Here is a 23,565-nt window from a genome sequence, read left to right as displayed (position 1 = left end):
TATATGTTTTCAAATTTGGCCTCTTTTGTGTGATGGTTCCATCTCTTATGTACCAACCATAAATTCTTTGCCTCTGGGACTGCAAATACTTCAGGATGTAATGGAAAGTTAGTATCACATGGCAAGACATTTGTTCCCATTGCAGAGTGAGGCCAGCTCTGAAATTCAAACCCTAATGAGAACAAGTATGTAAATGAGAGCAGCCAAACTAAACAGATGAAGAAAACAAAGCCCAAGGAGTCTATAAAAGACATTTTTTTAGCCTAGGTATTCATTAACCCATAGCATTTAGATTCTCTGAATTAAAAATAGAGCCTTCTTTCCAAGTTTGTTACTGTAGTGACATAGCCATAGACCTACATTTAAAAAACTATATGGGAAGAACTTGTTACCCATAGAGTAGATCTATTTATTAAATCTTCCTATGAAAGGAAATGTGAGACTATTATACCAAATATTAAATGCATTTTAATATGCCTTAAATGAATATGACTAAAAATGGTGGTGTCAAAGGAATGTGTATTCGTGATCAAAATTTCAATCTGTGCTTTCTACGGAATACTAAAGATGCTGTATTCTCGAGGGCTTCTGCATATGATCCAATGTATAGCTCGCATATTTTCTTAAGTTTCTGCAAAGATTAAAATTGATTCAATAACAAGTTTAAAAAAATGTCTAATAATTAAAATGATTTCTTTTTTAATTCCTCTCTTTTTAGGTTTATTTATTTTCAGAGAGACAGTTTGGGGGGGGGGGGGGGTTGCAGAGAGAAAAGGAGAGGGAGAGAATCCCAAGCAGGCTCAGCTCTCCCAGTGCAGAGCCTGACATGGGGCCGGAACTCACAAATTGTGAGATTATGACCTGAGCCAAAATCAAGCATCAAATGATCAACCTACAGTACCACCCAGGCACCCCTCTTTTTTATTTCCTCTTAAAGATACATGAAGTACCTATTTTTTGCAGGGAATTTCCCCTGTGCCAATCTTCCATGATTTTAGACATATTTATTGCTTTACTTTCATAATGGTGAATGAAAATGTTGTAGGGTATTATAAACATGGAAAGTTCATTTATACAGTATTTATTAAAAAATCTATGTGTCTGGCTCTACCACCTTCAGAATGCAAGAATTGGGGCTCCTGAGTGGCTCAGTGGGTTGAGCATTGTACTTTTGATTTTGACTCATGTCATGATCCCAGGGTGGTTGGATTGAGCCCTGTGTCAGGCTCCATGCTGAGTGTGGAGCCTGCTTAAGACTCTCTCTCTCTCTCTCTCTCTCTCTCTCTCTCTCTTCCTCTCCCACCCTCTGCCCCTCTCCCTGCATCTCTCTCTCTCTCTCTGTCTAGAATAAAAATGCATACATACTAAAAACAAAAAAAAAATGCAAGAATGAACAAGACAGATGAAAGCCCTTGCTCTCCTTGGCAATCCATTTTAGCATGGGAAGATAGACAACAAACAAAATAAGGAAATGACATACTGTATTAAAAGGTATTAAGTGCGGGGCCCCCCGTGGCTCAGTCAGTTTACCATCCGACTTTGGCTCAGTTCATGATCTCACGGATGGTGGGTTCGAGCCCCACATCGGGCTCTGTGCTGACAGTTAAGAGCCTGGAGCCTGCTTCAGATTCTGTGTCTCCCTCTATCTCTGCCCTTCCCGGGCTCTCTCTCTCTCTCTCTCTCCCCAAAATAAATAAAACATTTTTTTTAAAAAAAAGTTATCAAGTGCAACAGCAAAAAAATAAAGCAGGAAAGAGGATAGGAGCTGGAAGTGGGAGAGGCTTGCAGTTTTAAATAGTGTAGTCAGGGTAGGCCTCACTGAAAAGGTGACATTTGAGCAAAGACTTGAAGGAGGTGAAGGAATTAGACATGCAAATATTTCAGGCAATAAGCAGAAAGTACAGGAAATGCAAAGGTCCCGAGGCAGGCGGGTACCTTGGGGAATCAGGCAATAATTAGCATATTTGAGTATTACCAAAGCTAAAGCAAAAATGTTTTGTGGACCTATTTATATGTTGGCTGTCACATGCAAAACCAAGACTCCAAATTTGTCCTTTGGGACTCTAGATTCATAAAATATTAGAACCAAAAATAGTAATGCTCTCAGTCAACCTCCTTATTTTACAGATAAAGAATATGACACCCAGAGAGGTCAAAGACACACAGCTACATAGAATTCTGCAGAGCCTACAATAGAACAAAGGTTTCCCAACACCCCATTTTCATTCAACTTTATTTCTTATATTTCAATTACACTTCTGTCCTTTATGTCTTTTTTAATTTCTTTTTAAATTCCTTTTTAACTTCATAAATTAACTCTTTAAAGCATTTTTGCATTAATTTGATTCAACTGAAAAAGCACTATTCATTCCTAATGTTACCTTTTGATGGAATTCAACAAAACTGAGGGGCAGTTTATCTTTTGATAGAAATTACAAAGTGTTGCTTATCACATGACTAAAATTGTCATTTCATCTGTTGTTACACCTTTACAAAGCTACTTTTAATTTAGGTAGTATGGAAATGTACATTTTTTAATATAAAAGTAACACACACTCAGATAAAAATTGTATGTGATTGTTGTAGAAAATTTGGAAAATATTTTTTAAATGAAACAAAAAAAGCCAATAACCTCATCACCCAGAGATAACTACTATTTAAATTTTGATGTATTTTCCCCTCAGTTTTTTTCCTATGCATACGTGTAACCTTCTTTCAAAGGTGAGATACAATTTTGTTTAATGTTTTTTAACTCAATATTCTACCACATTCATCATTTTTTAAAAATCATCAGATGATAACAAATGTTCATCTTTAAAATGGTTTGATTTTTTTGAAAATAGAAGTCAACTACATGTAAAGTTCATTAATCAGGTGGACTATACAGTTTGTTTAAAGTAATATTTTCCTACCCACAACAAGATACAATTATAAAGCAATATGATCAATATGTGTAAGCTTCATAATTAAGCTGTAAAATAATTTAAGAGTTTTGGAATGGTAGTTAACAAAAATGCAATATGGGAACACGTGTACCCTTGTTAAAGAGGATAAAGTCTTAATGCTTTATAATCATACAAACACCAAATTTCATCAACTAATAAACAATCTATTTCAAAAGTATTAGATAAGGGAAGCAAGACTTCTTTCTTTGTTTGGAACTTATAGCAGCCCATTTACATTCACACTGGGGTCTGTAGCACAAAACATGTAGGTGCTTCTTCTCCCATGTTCCACTGGGAAAATAACTTTGTGTGCTTCAGAGAAAAGGATGGCTTACCCATCTATCTCTGCTGAAGCTCCCAGACATGTTGGCCCTGCTTTGGAGTTTACGATGGTAAGAATAAATTTAACATTCATACACATAAACCTGGAACTGGGAGAAGACAAAGGAAGGAGTGAGGAAAGTGGTGAGGCCAGCTGTCACCACCAGAACACGAGTGTAGCTTCATTAAAAACAAGGCTACTCTAGCATTCTCTTGCTAAGAGAGAGCACATGAATCAGAGTGAAAATTATCCACTGTTCAATTGTACCTGGACAAGAAAGAAAAGGCAATCCACCGATACTGAACTGTATGACCTTGCCTTCGACCTTTTCCATAAGGGTCCCTTCTTTGTGGCTCTTTTATGACTAACTGAATATCTCCCATCCTCCCTAGATTTATCTATGTATATTTTTATCTCATGGGAAAGATGAGGCTCAGCACCGAGCCTCCCTAAAATTAGCTCTACTTGTTAGAAGTTCTCCTTGTCAGGTGGTTCTATCACACTTATCTAATAATTGCCTTTAAACAAAATGCCTTCTTTTTCTCTGTAGTTCAGAGTTGGGTTGTTTGGTTTTTGTTTTTTGGGTTTTTTTAGGTGGGGCATTTCAAGTTCTTGAGTAATCGAAATCACTGACATTAAATTAGTTAGGGTTTCACTGAGAAAAAGACTTGTCTCTCACAGGTATTTAATCAGTTGTTGTGCTATAAAGTTATTAAATCTCTGTATAAAAAATGTCATAGAGGTTGTTAAATATTTCTACCATTTTGGTATGAGACAAGTATTATAACCATATGAAAAGAAATGTATCATTGACTCTTTTAACAGATCTTTCTGAATATAATACACCACATACTCTAAACTATGAGAAGTTAGGAAAACAGAGAGGTTTCTTTTTAAATGTAAATCATAGCGTGTTAATCATGTGCCTGTAACCCTCCTGTGGCTTCTCATTACATTTAAAGTAAAATACAAATTCTTTCACTGGGCCAACGAGGTCCCTAAGATCTGGTGCCTGCCTACTTCTCAGATGCCCCTGCGACACACTGATTTCTACCACAGTGCCATTGTGCTGTGTCTGCCTCTCTTTCTTAAATGCTGGCTTTTGACAAAAAGCCCACCAGCCAGACACCTAAGATGCCTTTGCCCCCACCTTCCACTGTTGTTTGTTTCTTCTTCACACTTATGAATCTTTGAAATTACCGCATTATTCATTGATTTCTTTGGCATCGGTTCCTGTTCTAAAATATAAGACCTATTAGAACAAAGACTTTCCTTTTGTCTAGTTCACAGCTGTTCCCCAAGTCTAGCAAAGAGACAGCACATAGTAGTCTTCTAAATATATATTAGATGAGTAAATAAGAAGATATTCAGAGCTGTTTGTTCAAAATATAAGCTTGATTTTTTTCCATCAACATAAAATATTTCAAATAAAATATTAATAAGCAAAATTATTTTAAACGCAGTAGTTAAGCTTAAAGCAATTCAGTAGTTGCTTAAAGCAATACTTGGGGAGAATACATGGAAAATGAATGAACCATTATCACATAATTTATCTTTCTTTAAAATATACATTTTTGTGAAAGGGTTGATCTTTTTTTTCCTGAAAGGGTAGAACCATTGTATTGATGGAGAACCTATCAAACGAATATAAATGAAATAGTTATAAACTGAAAATCTAGAAGTAAATCAGCTATTGAACAAACAGATGCAATATGCAAAAACGATTAGTACCACAATCCAGAAGAAATGGGGTGAAGATGGAGAAACTATTCTAAATCTTTGAACATGAAAATATATTTGTATCTAGTCAATTTAGTTAAAAAAAATAGGTGAATATCACAAAATGAGGGTCACAGTAATAGTTATAGTTATTCATTAGATATTTGATGGCCAAAACTGCAACAAGCCTATGGTTAGCATTTCACCTTGATTTTGCATTTTCCTATTTCCTTATTTCTTGCTAGCCTCCTTCTTCTCCAAAGATATCAGGTGAAAGATGGGGGAGAGGAGTGAAAATTAATTTATAGAGGAGCAGCTCATTACGTAACCATTTTAAGTAACACCCAAATCCTTGTGCAAACATGGGTCATGGGTTGAGCTTTTAATGAGTATGAATGCTGTCAAAGTAGGATTTCAAGTATTCTAAAGTTAAATGTTAAAAGTGTTTTGTTTCCAACGACTAAAGAGATAGTTATTTTGGAATTAAAACACAACTGCTAATACAAAGTAGTCAAGATTCTATTTGTGCCTTTCAACCACTGTTTACTATGAATTGAAAGTAGTCCAATCAGCCAAGTTAGAATGACCTTCAGATTATCAGTCAACACTTAGACCATCCCTCATGTCTCGATCCAGTTTATACAAGTTTCTACACTAAAACATATTTTTTTGAACTTCATAAGCTGATAATAGTAACATACAGAAGAACTATAACCTAGAAGTCTAGAATTGGCAATATCTTTCAGTGTTCTTTTGTGAGTATTAACGTTACAACTTAAAATTACAGGTATACTACCACTTGAAGTAATAACATAATTACACATGCATACACCAAATTCACATACACAAGAAAGACAGAATAGATGGTGATGATTCACCTTACCAAAAGATTTTCCATTAAATGTCTTTAAATAACTAGCTCATCTATGACAGAATATGGCTTCTTCATAAAATCATGTAATCTAGTAACCTTTTTTAAAGGTTTTTATTTATTTCTAAGTAATATCTGCATTCATCGTGAGGCTTGAACTCACAACCCTGAGATCAAGAGTTGTATGCTCTACCCACTGAGCCAGCCAGGTGGCCCAAGTAACTTTCTTTTTTAATTGACAAATTGCATTGAAAATGTGACTGTCAATAATATCACAGTGAGTTGCCATCTTTTCTTCCAAAGACACCAAAACACTGCCACGTGTGTTATCTTTTTCCATCTATTCTTTCAGTGGGAATGGTGGTTTTAATGCCTCTTCACCACAATGTTGCTTCTTTTTAGTAATGGGAGACTGAGGGATTAATGGATTTGTCAACAGTTGCAAGACAAGTTTAAAATAAAACTGAAGCTTACTCTTGATCTCAAGTTTTCTCAAATTAGGCGATGTAGATTTCTTTAATTGTATCCCAAGTGGTCATAAGTAGCGTGTGTGTGTGTGCGTGTGTGTGTGTGTGTGTGTGTGTATTTAAAGGTAATATAGTCACTAATAGATTTTCTGTTGAAGTTGCCCTACATTGCAGCATTAAGATAGATTTCAGAACTACATAATTAATATTTTAGATTCTAAGTTAAGTGCCATAATAGAAGAAAACATGCTTTAATAGGACACTATATTTATTATTCAAAATGCACCATTTCCTCCCACCAAATTGCTATATTTTGCCTGAACTTCAAAGATCACTGGGACTCAAGGCAATCTTCCCTATTAAAAAAGACACTATTGTTTCATAGTATATCAAACTTCAGAAGACTGTCTAATAGAACTTTTCTTAAATTTGAAATTTTTACACACTTCATTTGCTCTCAAGTGGTGAAAAGATTGTGTATCTCAATCAGATTATGTTTTCTTTTATAAAAGTATTTATGGAATTTCACTATGCTTAGTCTTCTTTCATTGCAGCATTGTTTTGTTGTTGTTGTTGTTGTTGTTGTTGTTTGATTTTCAGACAATATTATACAATGGCCTCAGTGCAAGTGGTTATTAGTAAGATATTGTCCCAGAAATAGAACCCCAGGAAAACCATAGTAATAAATGAGGACTACTTGTTCAGACAACTGATATTTATTTCTAGCAAATGCTTTTTGAAACCTGAAAAGTAGTCCTCCATTTTGTATTTTCCAGCATGTTGGTAATAAAAATTTAGAAAGTAAACACAAGCTATTTCTAAATCCCAGAAAAAGTTGTTGGCGAGGACACAAGCTGTCCAATTCTTAATGCACACAGGGAGTGCTCAATAAATGTCACTGACCGATAGCATTAATTCCGAATGTTACTTCTCTTAGTCTAGGCAGTTGCTTAATTTCTCCTGAAAGTATGAGTCTTTTTCTCTATCCCAGAGTATTTAATATACTATTACTATTTTAAATGTAATATGTATTTGTTGAAAAAAATAAGGTTTTCTTGAGTATCTGTAGTGCACATTCCAGGATCCTGTGACTATGAAACAATTTACCATCTGGTACTGATATGGTTAGATAATAACCTAGCAGAATTTGGAGTATGATACTCTCAAACAAAGGAATCTTGCTATTGTGGTTGTAGTGTTTGGTTCAGTTTGGTTTTGTTTTTTCTGACCATCAGTGGAAACAGTCCTTAGTTTCTAAGTTGTTGGCAATTGTTTTTTTTTTTTCTTTCCCCCCTGCATTGTTCTTCCTAAACCTACCGCCCATACGTGGCTTTAAAGTAAGTCTTTGAGGGAAGTATAAGATGTAGGACACTCAAATTGGGTGCTCTGGAGCAGTCATCAAGGACTCCCACAGCTTCCACATGTAGTTTCTGGTGTAAGCATGGAGCCAGCATAGTTGTATTAAAACCCTTAGTCTTGAGGTTTGGGACTCCAGAGGTCTCCCCAGTTTCAGTGACTTAGGCTACCATTTCACTTATTATCAGCTCTCCTCACACAGAGTGTATATCCTGGCTGGTACATCTGGCTTCCTATCACTTTAATTAGTTATGTGGAGGATTTTAATCCTTTGTGGGTGAACCATGCATTACATAGTTGTGCATTGTTTGATGACAATTATGATTTTTTTTTCCTCTGTAAAATGCTTTCAAATCTATTTTTAACAACCAGAATTTTTACCATTTCTTCATAGCAGTTTTATGCAATAAATTCTCTACATCTCTAAGGAGCGAATGTATAAAAGAAGCTAGGGCCTTTAAGACTTTTGGAAAACTTACTTTCAAGAGAACTATTTTATTGTCTTAAACACACAAAAATCTTTAAGCATATAAATAAAACATTTTAACTTTATACCTCTTATTTTTTGCTAAGATGTCTTTTAACATCCTTAACCCCATTCTTATCAAAAATATAGCCCACTTGCAGATCTCTTCTAAATTATCTTTATCATCATTGTCATTTCATAATCCTTTACATGTTCTTTAAGGAGAAATGATCTTACAGATTACTTAAGGCTTTTCCTTTAAGTGTGTGATTTAAGAGTATCATAACAAGTAATCAGGAAGTTTATGTAATAAGATAATGTAATGGGATAAGCAGGCATCTGGTACTTATTTTTCCAAAATTGATCACCATTTTTTTATTTACAAAAAAATTTTTTTTTACGTTTATTCATTTGTGAGAGACAGAGCACAAGCAGGGGAGGGGCAGAGTGAGAGGGAGACACAGAATCTGAAGCAGGCTCCAGGCTCCCAGCTGTCAGCACAGAGCCCAAGGCAGGGCTGGAACTCACAAACTTTGAGATCATGACCTGAGCCAAAGTCGGACGCTTAACCGACTGAGCCACCCAGGCGCCCCAATTGATCACCATTTTTAATAATACGGCAAGTAAATGCAAAATTAAATTAAGCTTTTGTTAAGTTTATATTGGATTTAACCAGTTGATCTAACTTATTAATGGAACAATCTCTAACAATTACTGAAATTAGAGATTTAGAAATGAAATATTCCATCAGCTATCTCTGCCACAATAGCAGCATAACGTTACCCTTTGTTCCTTTACTCTCTCCCATCTTCTTAACAAACAGGGATGTTATTATCTGGTCTTATTTCACATCCTGACCTCATGCACTTGGGTTTGGAGGACATGGTTTCGACTAAGGTTAAAAGACATATGTCTGTATATTATATTTACAACTAAGGACCTAAAAATTACTAGTCAATTGTCATTATTGAAACATCTTTGGGGATAAAAAGTATTTCTACTCTTCAAAGATTAGAGAACTGAGCATAATGGTTAACTGATTTATGTAAGTCATCATGATATGACTGCTAAAACTGTGATATGAAATCTTGATTTCCAGATTTCTTGGATTTTACCTAAGTGATATATTAGTGTGTCAAAGTTCAAGAGCCACGTTCCCCATTTTGTTTAACTGTTTAAGAGAATGGCCTTACCATTTGCTTTTGCCAGGAAGTAGCTAAAAGATAATCAAGTCTCCAGTACTTTGGTAACTGCTCTCTGTACTGGGAGAGGAAAGGGTGCTTTCTGACTTGTTCTGGTTGTTCATGGCCCAATTCAAACCATGTTAACACTCTGGCTCCAACTAAGAGTTTCAGAATAAACAAAAGAAAGAACCATAACTATTTAACGCAGTAGGTTCTACATTTATGGAGCCCATAAGCTGATTTCGTGCTGAAAGTAAAAACAGTCTCAAGAGTTTAAATGAACTCTTCGACCCTGGAATTACAGCAAATTCAGGAAAATCAGGAATATGTTGGTAACCTCTAATCTTTTTTTAAACTGACCTCACCCTGGGCAAGTAACCATCTCCTGATGCCATTGTTGGAGACAGAATTTCTGGCTGAAAGATCAGTTTTCTGACTCAATCTGGCTTGCTATTCTTGGTTAATCATCCCCATTTCTCTCGACATTTCACTCTTCTGACTACAGTGGTGAACATTTATTTTCAGAAAAGACTTTTTCAAGTGATTCGGTTCCTCCAGCGGTTTCCCTCTTTATCCTGGCTAAATCTCCCTAACTCTCATTTCTATTGCCCTTGTTTCTGTAAGATTCTGCTAAACATTAGACACAGCACATGACCTCCATCCAGTCTTCCAGTGCCTCGGAACAAAACTGGCGCGGTTGTAAGCTCCTCCAGGCTTGGCATTCAAGAGTCTTTAGCTCTTCAACTCTTAAAGACCTACGGCCTAAATTTTAAATTTAAAAAATTTTAAATTAAAGAAAAAAAACCGCTCCCCTTTTTTAACCTTTAGTCCCGCCCACCGCCTCCCCCCCTCCAGCCTCCACGCGAAACTGCAGGAAACCGGAGGGGGCGGGGCGGTGACGTCACGACGCCGGCGCGTCACGGAACGGCGGCGGCTGCGGCGCTGGCGGTGGCTGCGGCAGCGGCGGCATTTTAGTCGACAGCGGCGGCGGCAGCCGGGCTGCTGCTCCTCCCAGCATCCCTGGCGCGGCCATTTCAGCCCCATCTTGGCGGAGGGGAGGGAGCTGCAGCCGCCGCTTCAGCAGTTTGAATTTCAGTTTCTCCGGGGCTTGCGAGCCGGGCGCATCGAGGAGGAGCCGAAGAAGCTACCACCGCTACCTCACACAGCCGGAGCGCCTCCGCTCGCCGGCCAGCGGGCCGCCGCCGCCACCACCACCACCGCCGCCCCTCACTCTCTCAGGAGCCGCGAGGGGAGGCCGAGACCGCCGCCGCCCGCCCGCGGGGGTGGCTCCCCTGTAAGGGGAGGACCGAGCTTGCTTTCCCCTCCCCCGGAGCGGGTTTCCGCCAGAGACAGTCGACATGTCCCTGGGGCTGAGCTCCGGCTAAAGCCGGGGAGGGGGCCGCCCGCCCGCGCCGAAGCTCCGCCGCCCGCCCGCGGACCTTCAGCCAGCCCCGGCCCGCCGCTCCTGGCTGAATTAGGAATCCCCGGCTCCAGACTCGCCACTCCTTCCCCTTCCCTCAGCGTCCGAGAGAGCCCAGAGCTGACGCCGGCACTGGCCTGAGGAGCCCGAGCGGGGCAGCACCGCCCCTCACGCCGCCGCCTCCTCCTCCCCTTCGCCCTCCCACTCCCACCCCCAGCCCGGCCTGCTGACCGCGCCGAGCGTCGAGCTGGACTGACCACGGCGGCCCCGGAGACGGGAGGAGGAAGCAGCCGGCCCGCCCCTGGGATCGCGCTCGCGCCGCCGCTGAGGGGATTGAATCGAGGCGCCGCGACTGCGGGAGGCGAAAAGGAAGGAGGAGCCGCCGCGCGAGTGCGACGGGGGCAGAGCCGGAGAGACCGACACTGAAGGAAACGGGGAGGAGGATGTCTCGCAGGGCGGCCAGCGTCCGGATCAGCCAGTGACTTTTCACAGCGGCGGGCCTCAGACCCCAGCGCGGACGCGGACTTTGTCTTTGGGCGCCCCTGCTCTGCCCTTCCTGGTTTCCGGCAAGATCGCAGAGGAGCCGGCGTGCCTCTCTGCCCTCCAGCCTTCCTCACCATGTCCAAGATGCCGGCCAAGAAGAAGAGCTGCTTCCAGATCACTAGTGTCACCACGGCCCAGGTGGCCACTAGCATCACCGAGGACACCGAGAGCCTGGACGACCCGGACGAGTCACGTACGGAGGACGTCTCCTCCGAGATATTCGACGTCTCTCGGGCCACGGATTATGGCCCTGAGGAGGTCTGTGAGCGCAGCTCCTCGGAAGAGACGCTCAACAATGTTGGGGATGCGGAGACTCCCGGGACCGTCTCCCCAAACCTCCTCCTGGACGGGCAGCTGGCGGCCGCGGCGGCTGCTCCCGCCAACGGAGGAGGAGCCGTTTCGGCCCGGAGCGTGGCTGGGGCGCTGGCCAGTACCGCGGCGGCGGCGGCGGCCGCCACCTCGGCCCCCTCCGCGGGGGCACCCGGCGGTCCCCCGGTCGCGGGCTCGTCTGCCGGGCCAGGGACTGCGGCCCCATCGCAGCCCCCCACCACTTGCAGTTCCCGATTTCGCGTGATCAAGCTGGACCACGGGAGCGGGGAGCCCTACCGCCGCGGCCGATGGACGTGTATGGAATACTATGAGCGGGATTCGGACAGCAGCGTCCTGACCAGGTCCGGGGATTGCATTAGACACAGCAGTACTTTTGACCAGACTGCGGAGCGGGACAGCGGCCTGGGCGCCACCGGAGGGTCGGTGGTGGTGGTGGTGGCCTCCATGCCGGGGGCGCACGGGCCCGACTCGGGAACTGACAGTTCCTTGACTGCTGTGTCACAGCTACCCCCGTCGGAGAAAATGAGCCAGCCCGCCCCGGCCCAGCCGCAGAGTTTTGGCGTTGGGCAGCCACAGCCACCGCCGCCCGTAGGTGGGGCTGTGGTTCAAAGCGCGGCTCCAGTGCCGCCGTTCCCGGGAGCCGCGGCCGGGCCGCAGCAGATGATGGCAGCCCCGCAGCCCAGCCAGCCCCAGGGAGCCGGCCCCGGCGTCCTCCCGCAGGGGCCCAACGGACAGGGTCTGCCGCTGACGAATGTAACCCTGACGCAGCCCGGCGTGCCCCTGCCGCCGCAGCCCGTCCCGACCCTCGCAGCGCCAGCGACGCAGCAGCCTCCGCAGTTCGCGTACCCCCAGCCTCCGCTCCCGCCCGGGCATTTGCTGCCCGTCCAGCCCACGGGGCAGAGTGAGTACCTACAGCCGCACGTGGCCGGCCTGCAGCCGCCAAGCCCTGCTCAGCCCTCGTCCACCGGCGCCGGAGCGAGCCTCGCCACGCCTGCCAGCCTGCCGGTGGGCACCGGCCAGAATGCCTCCACGGTGGGTGCGCAGATAATAGGCGCGTCTTCCCTGCCCGGTGAAGCCGTGGCTCCGGGGCCGGGACCCGCGCAGGGCGGGCAGGCCGCGCCTGGTCAACCGGCTGGAGTGCCCCTGGTCGCTGTAGGATGCGCGGTGCAGCCGGGCCTGGTTCCCCCTGGGACCGGGCAGCCCCAGTCCGTGCCTCCGCCGCAGATGGGCGGCAGTGGTGCGCCGTCGGCCGTGCCTGGCGGCCCCCACGCCGTGCTGCCCGGAGTTCCAAACGTGCCTGCAGCCGTGCCCGCTCCAAGCGTGCCTAGTGTGTCTACCACCTCTGTTACTATGCCAAATGTACCCGCGCCTCTGGTCCAGTCGCAGCAGCTGAGCAGCCATACGCCAGTCAGCAGGAGCGGCAGCGTAATCCAGCATGTTGGGCTGCCCTTAGCGCAAGGCACACCCAGTGTACCAACAAGTCTACCACAGTCTGACTTAAGCCAGTTTCAGACTCAGACCCAACCTTTAGTCGGGCAAGTTGACGATACTAGAAGAAAATCAGAACCCCTACCTCAACCACCACTTTCTCTCATTGCTGAAAATAAGCCTGTTGTGAAGCCTCCTGTTGCAGATGCCCTGGCAAACCCCCTTCAGTTAACACCTATGAACAGTTTGGCCACCTCTGTATTCAGCATAGCTATTCCTGTTGATGGTGATGAAGACAGGTATGGAAATCTTATTTAAAATATTTGTTAGAAATGCTTGACCAAACATTGCAGTTTAGAATGCAGCTTGAGTTCTTTTTTTCAACTTGAGGCCCTTAGCATTTTTAAATACAAAAATTTCTTTGTGTTTATTAAGATTTGTCAGTTCTTGAAAGGGCATTGGTTTTAGATTGCTAATGTAACGGTGTGTAATGAGAAAATTGGTCTTGTCGTTTAAAAGCACTGACGTGGATAAGGCACAACATTTGTTTATTCAAAAAGGTGGATTTAAGCTTAATTCTGTACATTTACAGGTGGTAACTAGACTATGCCCTATTGGATTGTTCTTTTCTTAGGCAACAGTCACACTTGAACACTTACGGCAAGAGAGTTCTGTCAGTGTGAGTTTTGATACAAAGACATAAAATTTGAATTTTTCCATTCTGGAAAACCAGAGGTCCTCTAATGGGGAAAGATCCATGTAAGGTATCTCTTCCAGTGTATCCGGAGAGGCTGGAGAGAGAATGGTGAAATGTCAAGCCCGGCTTTGAAGATCATATTGTCCTCCAGCCTTTTTAATAAAAGGAGATAGAAATAAGGTCAGGAGGCTTCCCAGTGACTTCATTAAGGTCCTTTTTTTGTTTTGTTTTTTAAAGCAAATGTGTTTGAAAGATACTCTCTTCCATTAGTTTTTCTTTTTCTTTTAGCTACAGGAAAGGGAGGTATGAAATAAGATTCTTTGACAGTAGTAAAAGCTACAGTTCTTGAAATTAGAGTAATATGATTAGTAAAAGTATTCGTGTCAACAATTGGCTCCCTCTATTTAAGGGATGCTTTTTTAATGGTTTAACTGAAAGTTGGTGTATTGCCATACCAATTCTATAATAGTTGATGTTTGGTTATGGTTCATTGAGGATTTTAAGTGGTTTTGAGGAAATGTCACAGGGAAATTTGACATATATTGCAAATTTTTAAAAACCGACTTGTTACAAAGCTTTAAAATTACATTTTAAAATTACAGAGAAAGTTCCAGGTACTTTACAGTTAGGCATTTATTTGCTGGGATTTTTGTTTTGAGAGAGGTTAATTTTAAAAGATTAAAAGATATCTTTATGGATTTCTAGAATAATTGGTATGTAGGACAATGAGATCTGTTAAAGCTTTTTCTTCCTCTGTGTCTTCTGAGTTCCTTCACATTCTTTTCTTAACTTTTCATTTCTAATTAGCCTTGTATTTTTGTTATATACTTTTGTTGGTTTGAAAATTGCTCACTGAAATTCATCTTCTCTGCTTTTTGTAATTCAAAGTTCATCTTTTTTTGTAGGTGACTTGCTTGTTGGGAGTCTTTCTTCCATTTGAGAACTCTTAGAGAATACCACGTGTCCATAAGTGAGCTCAGCTAGCTAGTCATTGAGAAATTTTATATGGATGGGACTACCAAGTAAAGAAACTGATTCCACAAGCCATTCAGAAAAATCTCTTTACATCTGCTCCCATATTTCACTTTTCACACATAGGGGTACACTTGAAGTGCAGATTGAGTTTGTTTGTTTACCTTTGGTAAGAGGCAACAGGTATCTTCCCTTTTCTAGCTACCAGAAGCCATTTTTTTCTGATGGGTTGGTAAATAACCATTTGCTTGCCTCTCTGTTCCTGTTGTACATTGTCCCCATATCTCCTCAAGAAATGACTGGTTTCCCAAACCACACCCTCTCCTTGCAAAGCACATGCACATCTATGAATGAAGAATGTATTTTCTCTCCTCCTCACACCTTTCTCAGTTTACAGCATATGTAATTACATTCTTCAGGACTTGAATATGATGATATGGCATGAAGCAGAGAGATCTGTTGACAAATGGAAACTCTGGGATGTATTCTTTAGGGTATGACCTCAAAGATGAAATTATTTATCCTCTTATTTTATTAAAAAAGTTGATAATTTTAAGAATCTTATTTCCCAGTGTGAATGTTTGAACCACAGATACTACCATATCTGTTCTTACTGCAACAGTTAATCCAGTGCAGAGGTTTTGATATGTGTGCAGTCCTGTATTAAATGTGGTACTTCCCTTCCCCTCCCAGTCTTTTAAAATCTGCATTGTTTATCAAATGTGCATTTCTTACTTTTGTTGTAGTTTTTCATTGGTTTTTAATTTAACATGCTAGTTTTCAAGATGTAATCTTACACATTTGACTCTTTTGTCACTGGACCAACACACCTGGTGAAGGAATAAATCCATTAAGTAGAAATAGTTTTTTTGTTTTGCTTTTGTTTTTAATGGAAAGGCTTTGTAAAAGAGAGGGCATTTTAAAGTTGTATGCTTGAAATTAAATGACACAGTTTTTCTAGGTGTATGTTTAAATTACTGAGATGACTATTTTTGAGGAAACTGTACTAACAAAATCATAATTTTAATATGGTGATTTGGGGTTGCCTTCTTAAGTTAAAATCTGCATACAATTTTAGTTGCAGTCATTTGAATGCAAAATAAAACATATTAGAGTGGGAGATATTGAGTAATTATGACTTTAACTTTGTGAATAGGTTGACAAATTTCAGATCCTAAAAATTTATAAATACTTGCTTTTTTTTTTTTTTTTTAAAGAAGATATCAGTAAACATAGCTTAGTCCTTTGAGAAAAGGAAGGAAAATGGAAGATTAACAAAAATGACTGACCAGACCAATGATTCTTTGGTTTGATATATTGAAAACTTTATCTTGTTATTTTGGTTCCATTACCTAAAGGAAGGCTTCGTTTTGTGACCATTCATTTTGAAGAAGAGGATCTTCTAATAATACATTTTAATAATATACCTTTAAGAGGGCTGATGGTTGTATATAGAAAGCAAGAAGATGTTTTAAAGTTCTTAGTTAACATTGCCTTTTGACTCTCTATTATCAGTTACCATAAAATTTACATATTATTCTAGCCTTTCTCATTGTAAAGGCTTATGTCAGTTGTTGATTCTTCAAACTGATTTTGTGTAAACTGGAGGATATAATAATGGTTGAAAATATAGTTCATAAAAAAAACAGCCACTTTTACAGTGGAAGTTACAACATTTGTTTAAATTACCTGTACCCTTAACAGACTCCTTTTCTGTAAATGGGGAGGAGTGCAAAATATTCCCTTTTGGAAAGGGAGCACAGCGCAGATCGTTTTCCACAGACAGCTGACCAATGTGAACTCTGTAGGCCACATTCCAGGAACTCTTATGAATGGATGCAATTGTGAACTGTCAACTACAACCAAAAGATTGTTGAAAACCTGATTGTAAGGATCCCTTAGTGGCCAATATCTCTATATCTTGTTAATGGTTTTATTTGTGTAGTTTGCTAATGACTACTGATTAAGTATTATAAATTGTGAATGTTAAGTGGTGTATCCTGACATGTGCTATATATACAAATTTTGTTGCTGCAGTTATACATATATCTCATATACACACACACTTTTAACAGAGCTTTTTAACTTGCTGTTTAAGTGAGAAGATTATGCAAATGTATATCAAGAGATTGTAACTCTTAACCTTTATCATAAAATCTATAGATACTTCTTAGAGCTCAAAAAGTCTCACTACATTTAGTCTTTACAAATGAAAGCTCCTTAGCTGAATCTGTATTTCTTGGGAGCTTTTGTTTCTTTATCTATATTGAGTTGTAGAGATAATTTTGCCCTACTAGATTTACAGTTGATGTTTAAGTCACACACACTAGATATTATCTTACGTACTCTTACCAAGGATTTTGTAATCAGTGTAAAATCCTGCGTGTGAGTGACATTATTTAGTATGAAAACTGATAAATGGTGGATCCATCAGAGTGCCACACTGATTACTAAAATATACTTTGGTTATAAACATGGCTTTAAGTAAAGGAAATTATCATAGATTTCCGGAAAGATTGATGGTCCAAAAGTACCCAAAATTCCCAAAACTGAGTTTTATCAGGAGTATGACTTTTTTTTTTTAAACAGAGACATATATATTTAAATTTTTATATGAACTAAATTCTATAGGCTAAACATTGGATAACCATTAGAAAACATAATGGCTTATATGTGTGTGGGTAAGACACACTCTAAGTAACTATTTTAGTAACACTATTTTTTCCCTGTGGAGGAAGTAGGGTATGTTAAACTAAATTGCTTCTATTGGAAGTCTTTTTTTTTTTTTTTTTAACAGTACTGGTAGTGTGGTATAAATGTTTTCTACTTCCTGAGAATAAATGTAATATTAATTTGTTGAGAATTCTGATAGCACTAATTTGGAAATCGTAAAACATGATACTGGATTTATGGATCTGGTACTTGGTCATTTGGAATAGAGTTTAGTCTTTCTGTGCACCAGATGAGATTGGAAGCAGTCCTGCTCTCTAGTGTCCTAGTAACAAAGAGCACCCCAACAATCAGATGGTAAAGAAACCAAAATGAGTCTCTTTACTGAAGAATGGTTGATAGGGGAATATAAAAAGGTCTTGACTTTTCTTTCCTAAAATAGCAGAAGTTGGGGCAGGGGGAGTTAGAGAGTGATGGCACATAACCAAGACAGAAGAAAATAGAGCGAAATGACATGAAATACGGTCTCAGAAGGAACAGCAACACTTGTTACTAGTGAGAAAAAGCCATCTAATTTCTTTTCTTAATAATTGTTTTAGACCAATATGTATTTCCTTTTCTGAACAGATAACTGTTTATTTCTTAATTGCATTGCAATTTAAATACTCTTTAAGTATGAGGAAGAAAGGGTTTATAAAAACAGGTCTGTCTGGATAAATGTAGCCTGAATGATGATGTTTCTTATTAATTTCTTATTAATGGGAAGAGCAGGTTTTTTGTTTTTTTTTTAATTTTTTAACGTTTATTTATTTTTGAGACAGAGAGAGACAGAGCATGAACGGGGGAGGGTCAGAGAGAGAGGGAGACACAGAATCTGAAACAGGCTCCAGGCTCTGAGCAGTCAGCACAGAGCCCGATGCGGGGCTCGAACTCACGGGACCGTGAGATCGTGACCTGAGCCGAAGTTGGACGCTCAACCGACTGAGCCACCCAGGCGCCCCGAAGAGCAGGTTTTAAGAAGAAATCTTATTAATTGACAGTATTTAAGGGGTATGTATAGCAAAATTCCTGAATTGAAATAAATCCCTTAGGTTAGTTTTTTCTTTATACTAAACCAAGTGGACTTGTGATTTGAAGCTGCTGTTTTAGATGGTATAAAACAAATTACTACATCCACAAAGAATGTGCATACCTGAGTCATTGGTATAATTTGGGTCTTTCCCACAGCATTTCTTGAACATACCAAATTACTCAATATTTGTTACATTCTTAAGCTAGTATTGTTCAGGGCAAAAACTTCTCCATAAAGATTTAGGAACAATAACCAATTCATATCATTCCCATACATCATTATGTGACTTTCATAATATATTTTAATATATACACTTCAGATTTGACTGGTATTTAAGGTATTATCTGCTTTTATCTTTAAAAATTATGTTTATAAGTTCTGCTTTTATATTTTTTTTTTTTCAACGTTTTTTATTTATTTTTGGGACAGAGAGAGACAGAGCATGAACGGGGGAGGGGCAGAGAGAGAGGGAGACACAGAATCGGAAACAGGCTCCAGGCTCCGAGCCATCAGCCCAGAGCCTGACGCGGGGCTCGAACTCACAGACCGCGAGATCGTGACCTGGCTGAAGTCGGACGCTTAACCGACTGCGCCACCCAGGCGCCCCTATAAGTTCTGCTTTTAAACCAGGTGAATTAAATTGCATCCATGCTTTTCTGGATTGCTTCTCAAATTTAAAGCCCCAAATTAGATTTAAGTATTTAGTTTTATTTCTTTGTACCCAAGCTTACATTTGTTAAAAAGAATGAAGTCTTATTAAGTCATGCATTATATGTGATAGTTATGTGAAATTTCTGCAGATCACTGAGTTAATAATTTTAATAGTGTGTTCACCTAGGACATAGACTATTAATAAGTGCCTTGCTAATTAGAGTAGGCAAGACAAACAAGTGAAGTCTGAATGTTAAATTACTTAAAGCCTCTTTCCCCATAAGCTTTCACTAAAATTTGGTGAAACAGGGGCACCTGGGTGGCTCAGTCCGTTGAGCGTCCGACTTCAGCTCAGGTCATAATCTTGTATTCTTGAGTTTGAGCCCTGCATCAGGCTCTGTGCTGACAGCTCAGAGGAATGGCTTCAGATTTTGTGTCCCTCTCTCTCTCTTCCTGCCCCCCCCCCAAATAAATAAATGTTAAAAATTAAAAAAAAATAAAATCTGATGAAAGAATATTAATATATAGAAACTGATTAATATGTAAATTATTATAAATAATGCTGGTGTATTTTAAATGTTACTTTTAATGTTTTAGGGTATCCCTCTTCATTATTACACAAGTAGATTGTTTAATCTGTGAATGAAGGATACCCAAAGCAAAGTTTAAAACCAACTAGTTTCTAAAGTAGAATTAGAATTAAGTAGAGAACTAAATAGTTTTGTAAGTTAAACCAAAACCTATCCTTGCTTGACTTGTATTCGGTCTCCCTTGCCTTTGAAAACAAAGCAAAAACAAGGAGAGGAAGGCTCTTGGTCAAGTAAAATCAGTAGTATGTTTAATTATGTATTAGCATGTCATATGAATGGCCATTTACAGATAGTGGAGTCAGACATGCCTGGGCTGAAAACCCAGCTGTGCTACATACCTGAGGCATTTTGACCTTGAGCTGGTTATTTAGCTTTCTAAGCCTCCTGTTTCCCCATACGAAAAATGAGGATAATATCTGTGTTGAAGAGTTTGAGAGGATTAAATGAGGTATACAAATAATTTGTAAATAATCCATACATAATACAGTATGTATGGCAAGCATACATCACAGAAGTGTTAGTATTTCATTGTCCAAACTGCTCTCTTGATCACCTCTTGGTGAGTCATACCAAGAATCTTCTGATCTGAAAATGTAATTCCATGGTATAGATGTTAAGAGAAAGGGAGACATTGTTTTAAGCCAGAAAAGTCATGATGTTATAAGATGTATAATAGTTATGTTCTGGTCGTGACTTTTCTACCACTTAGCCAGGTTCTTTGGTTAAGTTTTTTTAACTTCTCTCAGTTTTCCTCATTGGTAAAGAAGGAGTTTGAGACTTGGTTAGATTTTAAAGTTTCTTGTATGTGACTCTGTATATTTAGACATATATATATGTCTGCCAACTTAAGCCTTCTTGCCACCAGACTATCATGTGACCAAAAAAAGAAAGAAAAAAAAATTAAGCTCACAGATACTCATCAAGTAGGTTGGAAGCCCAAGAAAACATTTAAAGTAACAATGTCAGTCATTTAAACTTTCTTTGTGTTCCCTTAAGAGTAAGTACTGGTATAAAGAAATAAGACTATCCTGCCCTCTCAAGATCTCAGGCTATATGAAAATAATTATCAAATGTAAGCTTTCATATACATTATAGGCTGTGATGGAATAAATATAAGGTACTAATGGGAATAGTTTAGGGCCTAACGCCAGATTTGGTAGACCTCTGTTTAAAATAATTTATTATCTGCATAGGTAATACCTTTTGTACAGTTCAAAATATACAAGAGTATAAATTGAAAGCCTCTCTGATACCTCTATCCTCCAGCCACCCAGTTTCTGTCCTCAGAATCAACCCATTGTTACTTGTGCATTCTTCAACTCTCGAAATGAATCTTAAAAGGGCCATTTAGGTTAGGTCAGTTGATAAGCAAAGCGGATGATTTTCCAAGTAGAGAGAGATGGCAGTTTGTGTGACAATGGAAGAGTGAGATGTCAGATTTGAGAAATGTAGTTAATTTGACAGGAACTAGAGTGAAGGATTTAAATGTTACAGTGAGAAATTGAATTTTTTTTTTATCAGAAGTTTATGGTTGCTGTTAAAGGTGTTTCTTGAAGCTTTTATTGTTAAAATAGTGTGTATCTTGGAACCATTTCAGTACCCTTTTCAGTGATTATTGTACTTTTAATTAAAATCTTGCAATAAAGTGTATAAGGAAATCCTGGGGGAGCTCTCAGTCCCAGAAGTCAGGATTCTTATCCAATGGAATGTACAAAATAGCTTGGTATACGTAGCTCTAAGTTTAAGTATTTTGTTTGCCTCAATATTACCTTAGTAATGATGAAATATTTGGTATATGTTAAGATTCTCTACCAAAACTTGATTTTTATATAGCATGATTTGGAAACTGTAATCCTGTTTTAAACACAAATCAAGCTTAATTATATCTGTGGCCTTATTTATGCATAATATCATTTGAACTTTTCAGCAACTATGAGGAAGTGTTCCTCCCCTTTTTATGATTAAGAAAACAGACTTATAGGATTTGAATACATAGTTATTAAGTGACAAAGCATGGATTCAGACTTAGGCCTTCTGACTCCAAAGCCAGTGCTCTTGGATTTTTCCAAAGTTAGTTTTGTTCTATTACTTTGCTGACTATAGTATAGAGGAAGAAAAAGCTACTCTAGCCACTAATCTGTTGTGTTGTAACCCTTTACCTAAAGAATAGTTTTAATTATTTTAAATCCTTAGATAATAATGTTGGAGGTGGCCCTTGTTCCTCTGCTTATTGTATTTCCCTGGTTTCTATTTAGAGATTTCTGAAGTTGAGTTTTGACATAAGGGAAGAAGGTATTTGCTAAGTTTAGGGCTCATGTACCTCATACTTTAAGCTTCAACAATTTTGGTAGCTTAATTTTGAGGTGTAGTATATATCTATATTTTCCTCTCTGTTACAGTTACCCTACAAAGATAGTGTCTTAACAAAGCAGGTAGGTATATGTCATGTTTGAGTCACATTGTGATGTACTACTCTCATGTACTTAGATATTAACAGGACAGGCTATTTAGTGTATAAAGTCAGAGAAAAAGATATATTCATTCATTGGTTTTGAACAATGTCTACAAATGGGGAAACAGCATTTTAAGTTAGGTGGCTAAAATAAATTCAGAATAAACCACACCTCAGTCTCCCTAAGAAGTGCTTTGTTGGCTTTATATTTAGACTAATAGTTAGCATTGACATCAAATATGTTATTAGAAAACTGGTTTCAAATTTTATTTCTTGGGCAGAAGAGAATTTATGACCAAAATTGCATAAAATTCAGTATTTCTTTCCAATAAATTTTTAATAACGTCAGTTGCCTCGTGGTGCCTTCAGATTACATAGACTATAACCTTGAAATGATCCCCATTAACAGCATTTTCCTTGGGCTCTTAATTTCCTCAATTTTATGCCATTCCAAAACAGAAGTCTTTGATGATCAAGCCCTTCAGTATTTACAAATGGCTCTTTTGAAGTTCTGATCAGCTAGGTTTAACAGACTTGACTCCTTTAATCTATGCCTGTTAATCAATGTTTTGAGACTAATTGTTGCTATTTGCAAAAAATTCCTCTGTTTATGGAAAACACCCTGCTGAAGTATTCCAGAAACCAAATGTTTATCCTTGCAATCTAGACTATTTTGAATTTTTCTAGAGTACATAGATTGTATAACTCCATATGGCTTCTTCATTTTGAATGTATGTAAAAAGTGATTCACTGCCAGCTTTTGCAACCTGAGTATTTGTTCTGACATGTTCCGAAGACTTTAGGCCCATTTATAGTATTTTATTTCATTGGTTCCTTTTTTGCCCCAAGATCCACGACTAACTGCAGATACATTCTTTTTTCACTTCTACATTTAACTTATGAGAAACATTTCATTATTAGAGTCTATGCTGTAAAAATGCTGGAATCTCATAACTCAAGTCATATGACTTCATTTAAAACCAATTTATTTGGCATATGAATTTGATTCAAGTTAAATATATATGTATGTATGTTTTCAAGGTCAGGGGATCTGAAGTTTTTTTAAAGAATGTCATCCTTATAAATATATTGTAAATAGTCTTTAATGAATTTTAAATTCCAGCCTTGCAGAATAGCCTCCACGTTTACTCTTTGTTATCCTCTCATATTTACTGCTTTCCTCTTTGAGTCACTCTGTTTTAAATCCAGGGTCTCCAAACAGACCTATGTGAATAGCAAACTTGTCCCCATATGGTCCTGAGTAAGCCTGGTAAAAGCCAATTGAGTTTTCAGTTGGTTCAGTTCACTTTCGTTTAATTTGGTAGACCGATTTCCAGTTACAGTAAAAAAAAAAAAAAAAAAAAAAAAAAATGGCCTGACAGATCTATCTTGAGAGGGTACAAGCTATTA

At 39.4% G+C, this 23,565-nt stretch overlaps 1 protein-coding gene and 1 pseudogene across 3 annotated transcripts in view; one reads left to right on the top strand and one right to left on the bottom strand.

Annotated features, from left to right (window-relative positions):
• The window catches only part of LOC125921631 (protein SET-like), a 75,189-nt pseudogene extending 64,815 nt beyond the window's left edge, over positions 1-10,374 (bottom strand).
• An 896-nt stretch (positions 10,375-11,270) lies between these two features.
• The window catches only part of TSC22D2 (TSC22 domain family member 2), a 53,262-nt gene continuing 40,967 nt past the window's right edge, over positions 11,271-23,565 (top strand). For all 3 annotated transcript variants that reach the window (XR_007457539.1, XM_049629706.1, XM_049629705.1), the window contains exon 1: positions 11,271-13,350. Coding sequence is in view for 2 of the 3 variants with exons in the window: in XM_049629706.1 (XP_049485663.1) it covers positions 11,369-13,350 (1,982 nt within the window). In the remaining variant the exon portion in view is untranslated. The remainder of the gene's footprint in view (positions 13,351-23,565) is intronic.

The sequence above is a fragment of the Panthera uncia genome, chromosome C2, assembly GCF_023721935.1.
Source record: "Panthera uncia isolate 11264 chromosome C2, Puncia_PCG_1.0, whole genome shotgun sequence".
NCBI lineage: Eukaryota > Metazoa > Chordata > Mammalia > Carnivora > Felidae > Panthera > Panthera uncia.
Note: the sequence above shows the minus strand (reverse complement) of the source record. Positions and strands in the feature narration are given on the sequence as shown.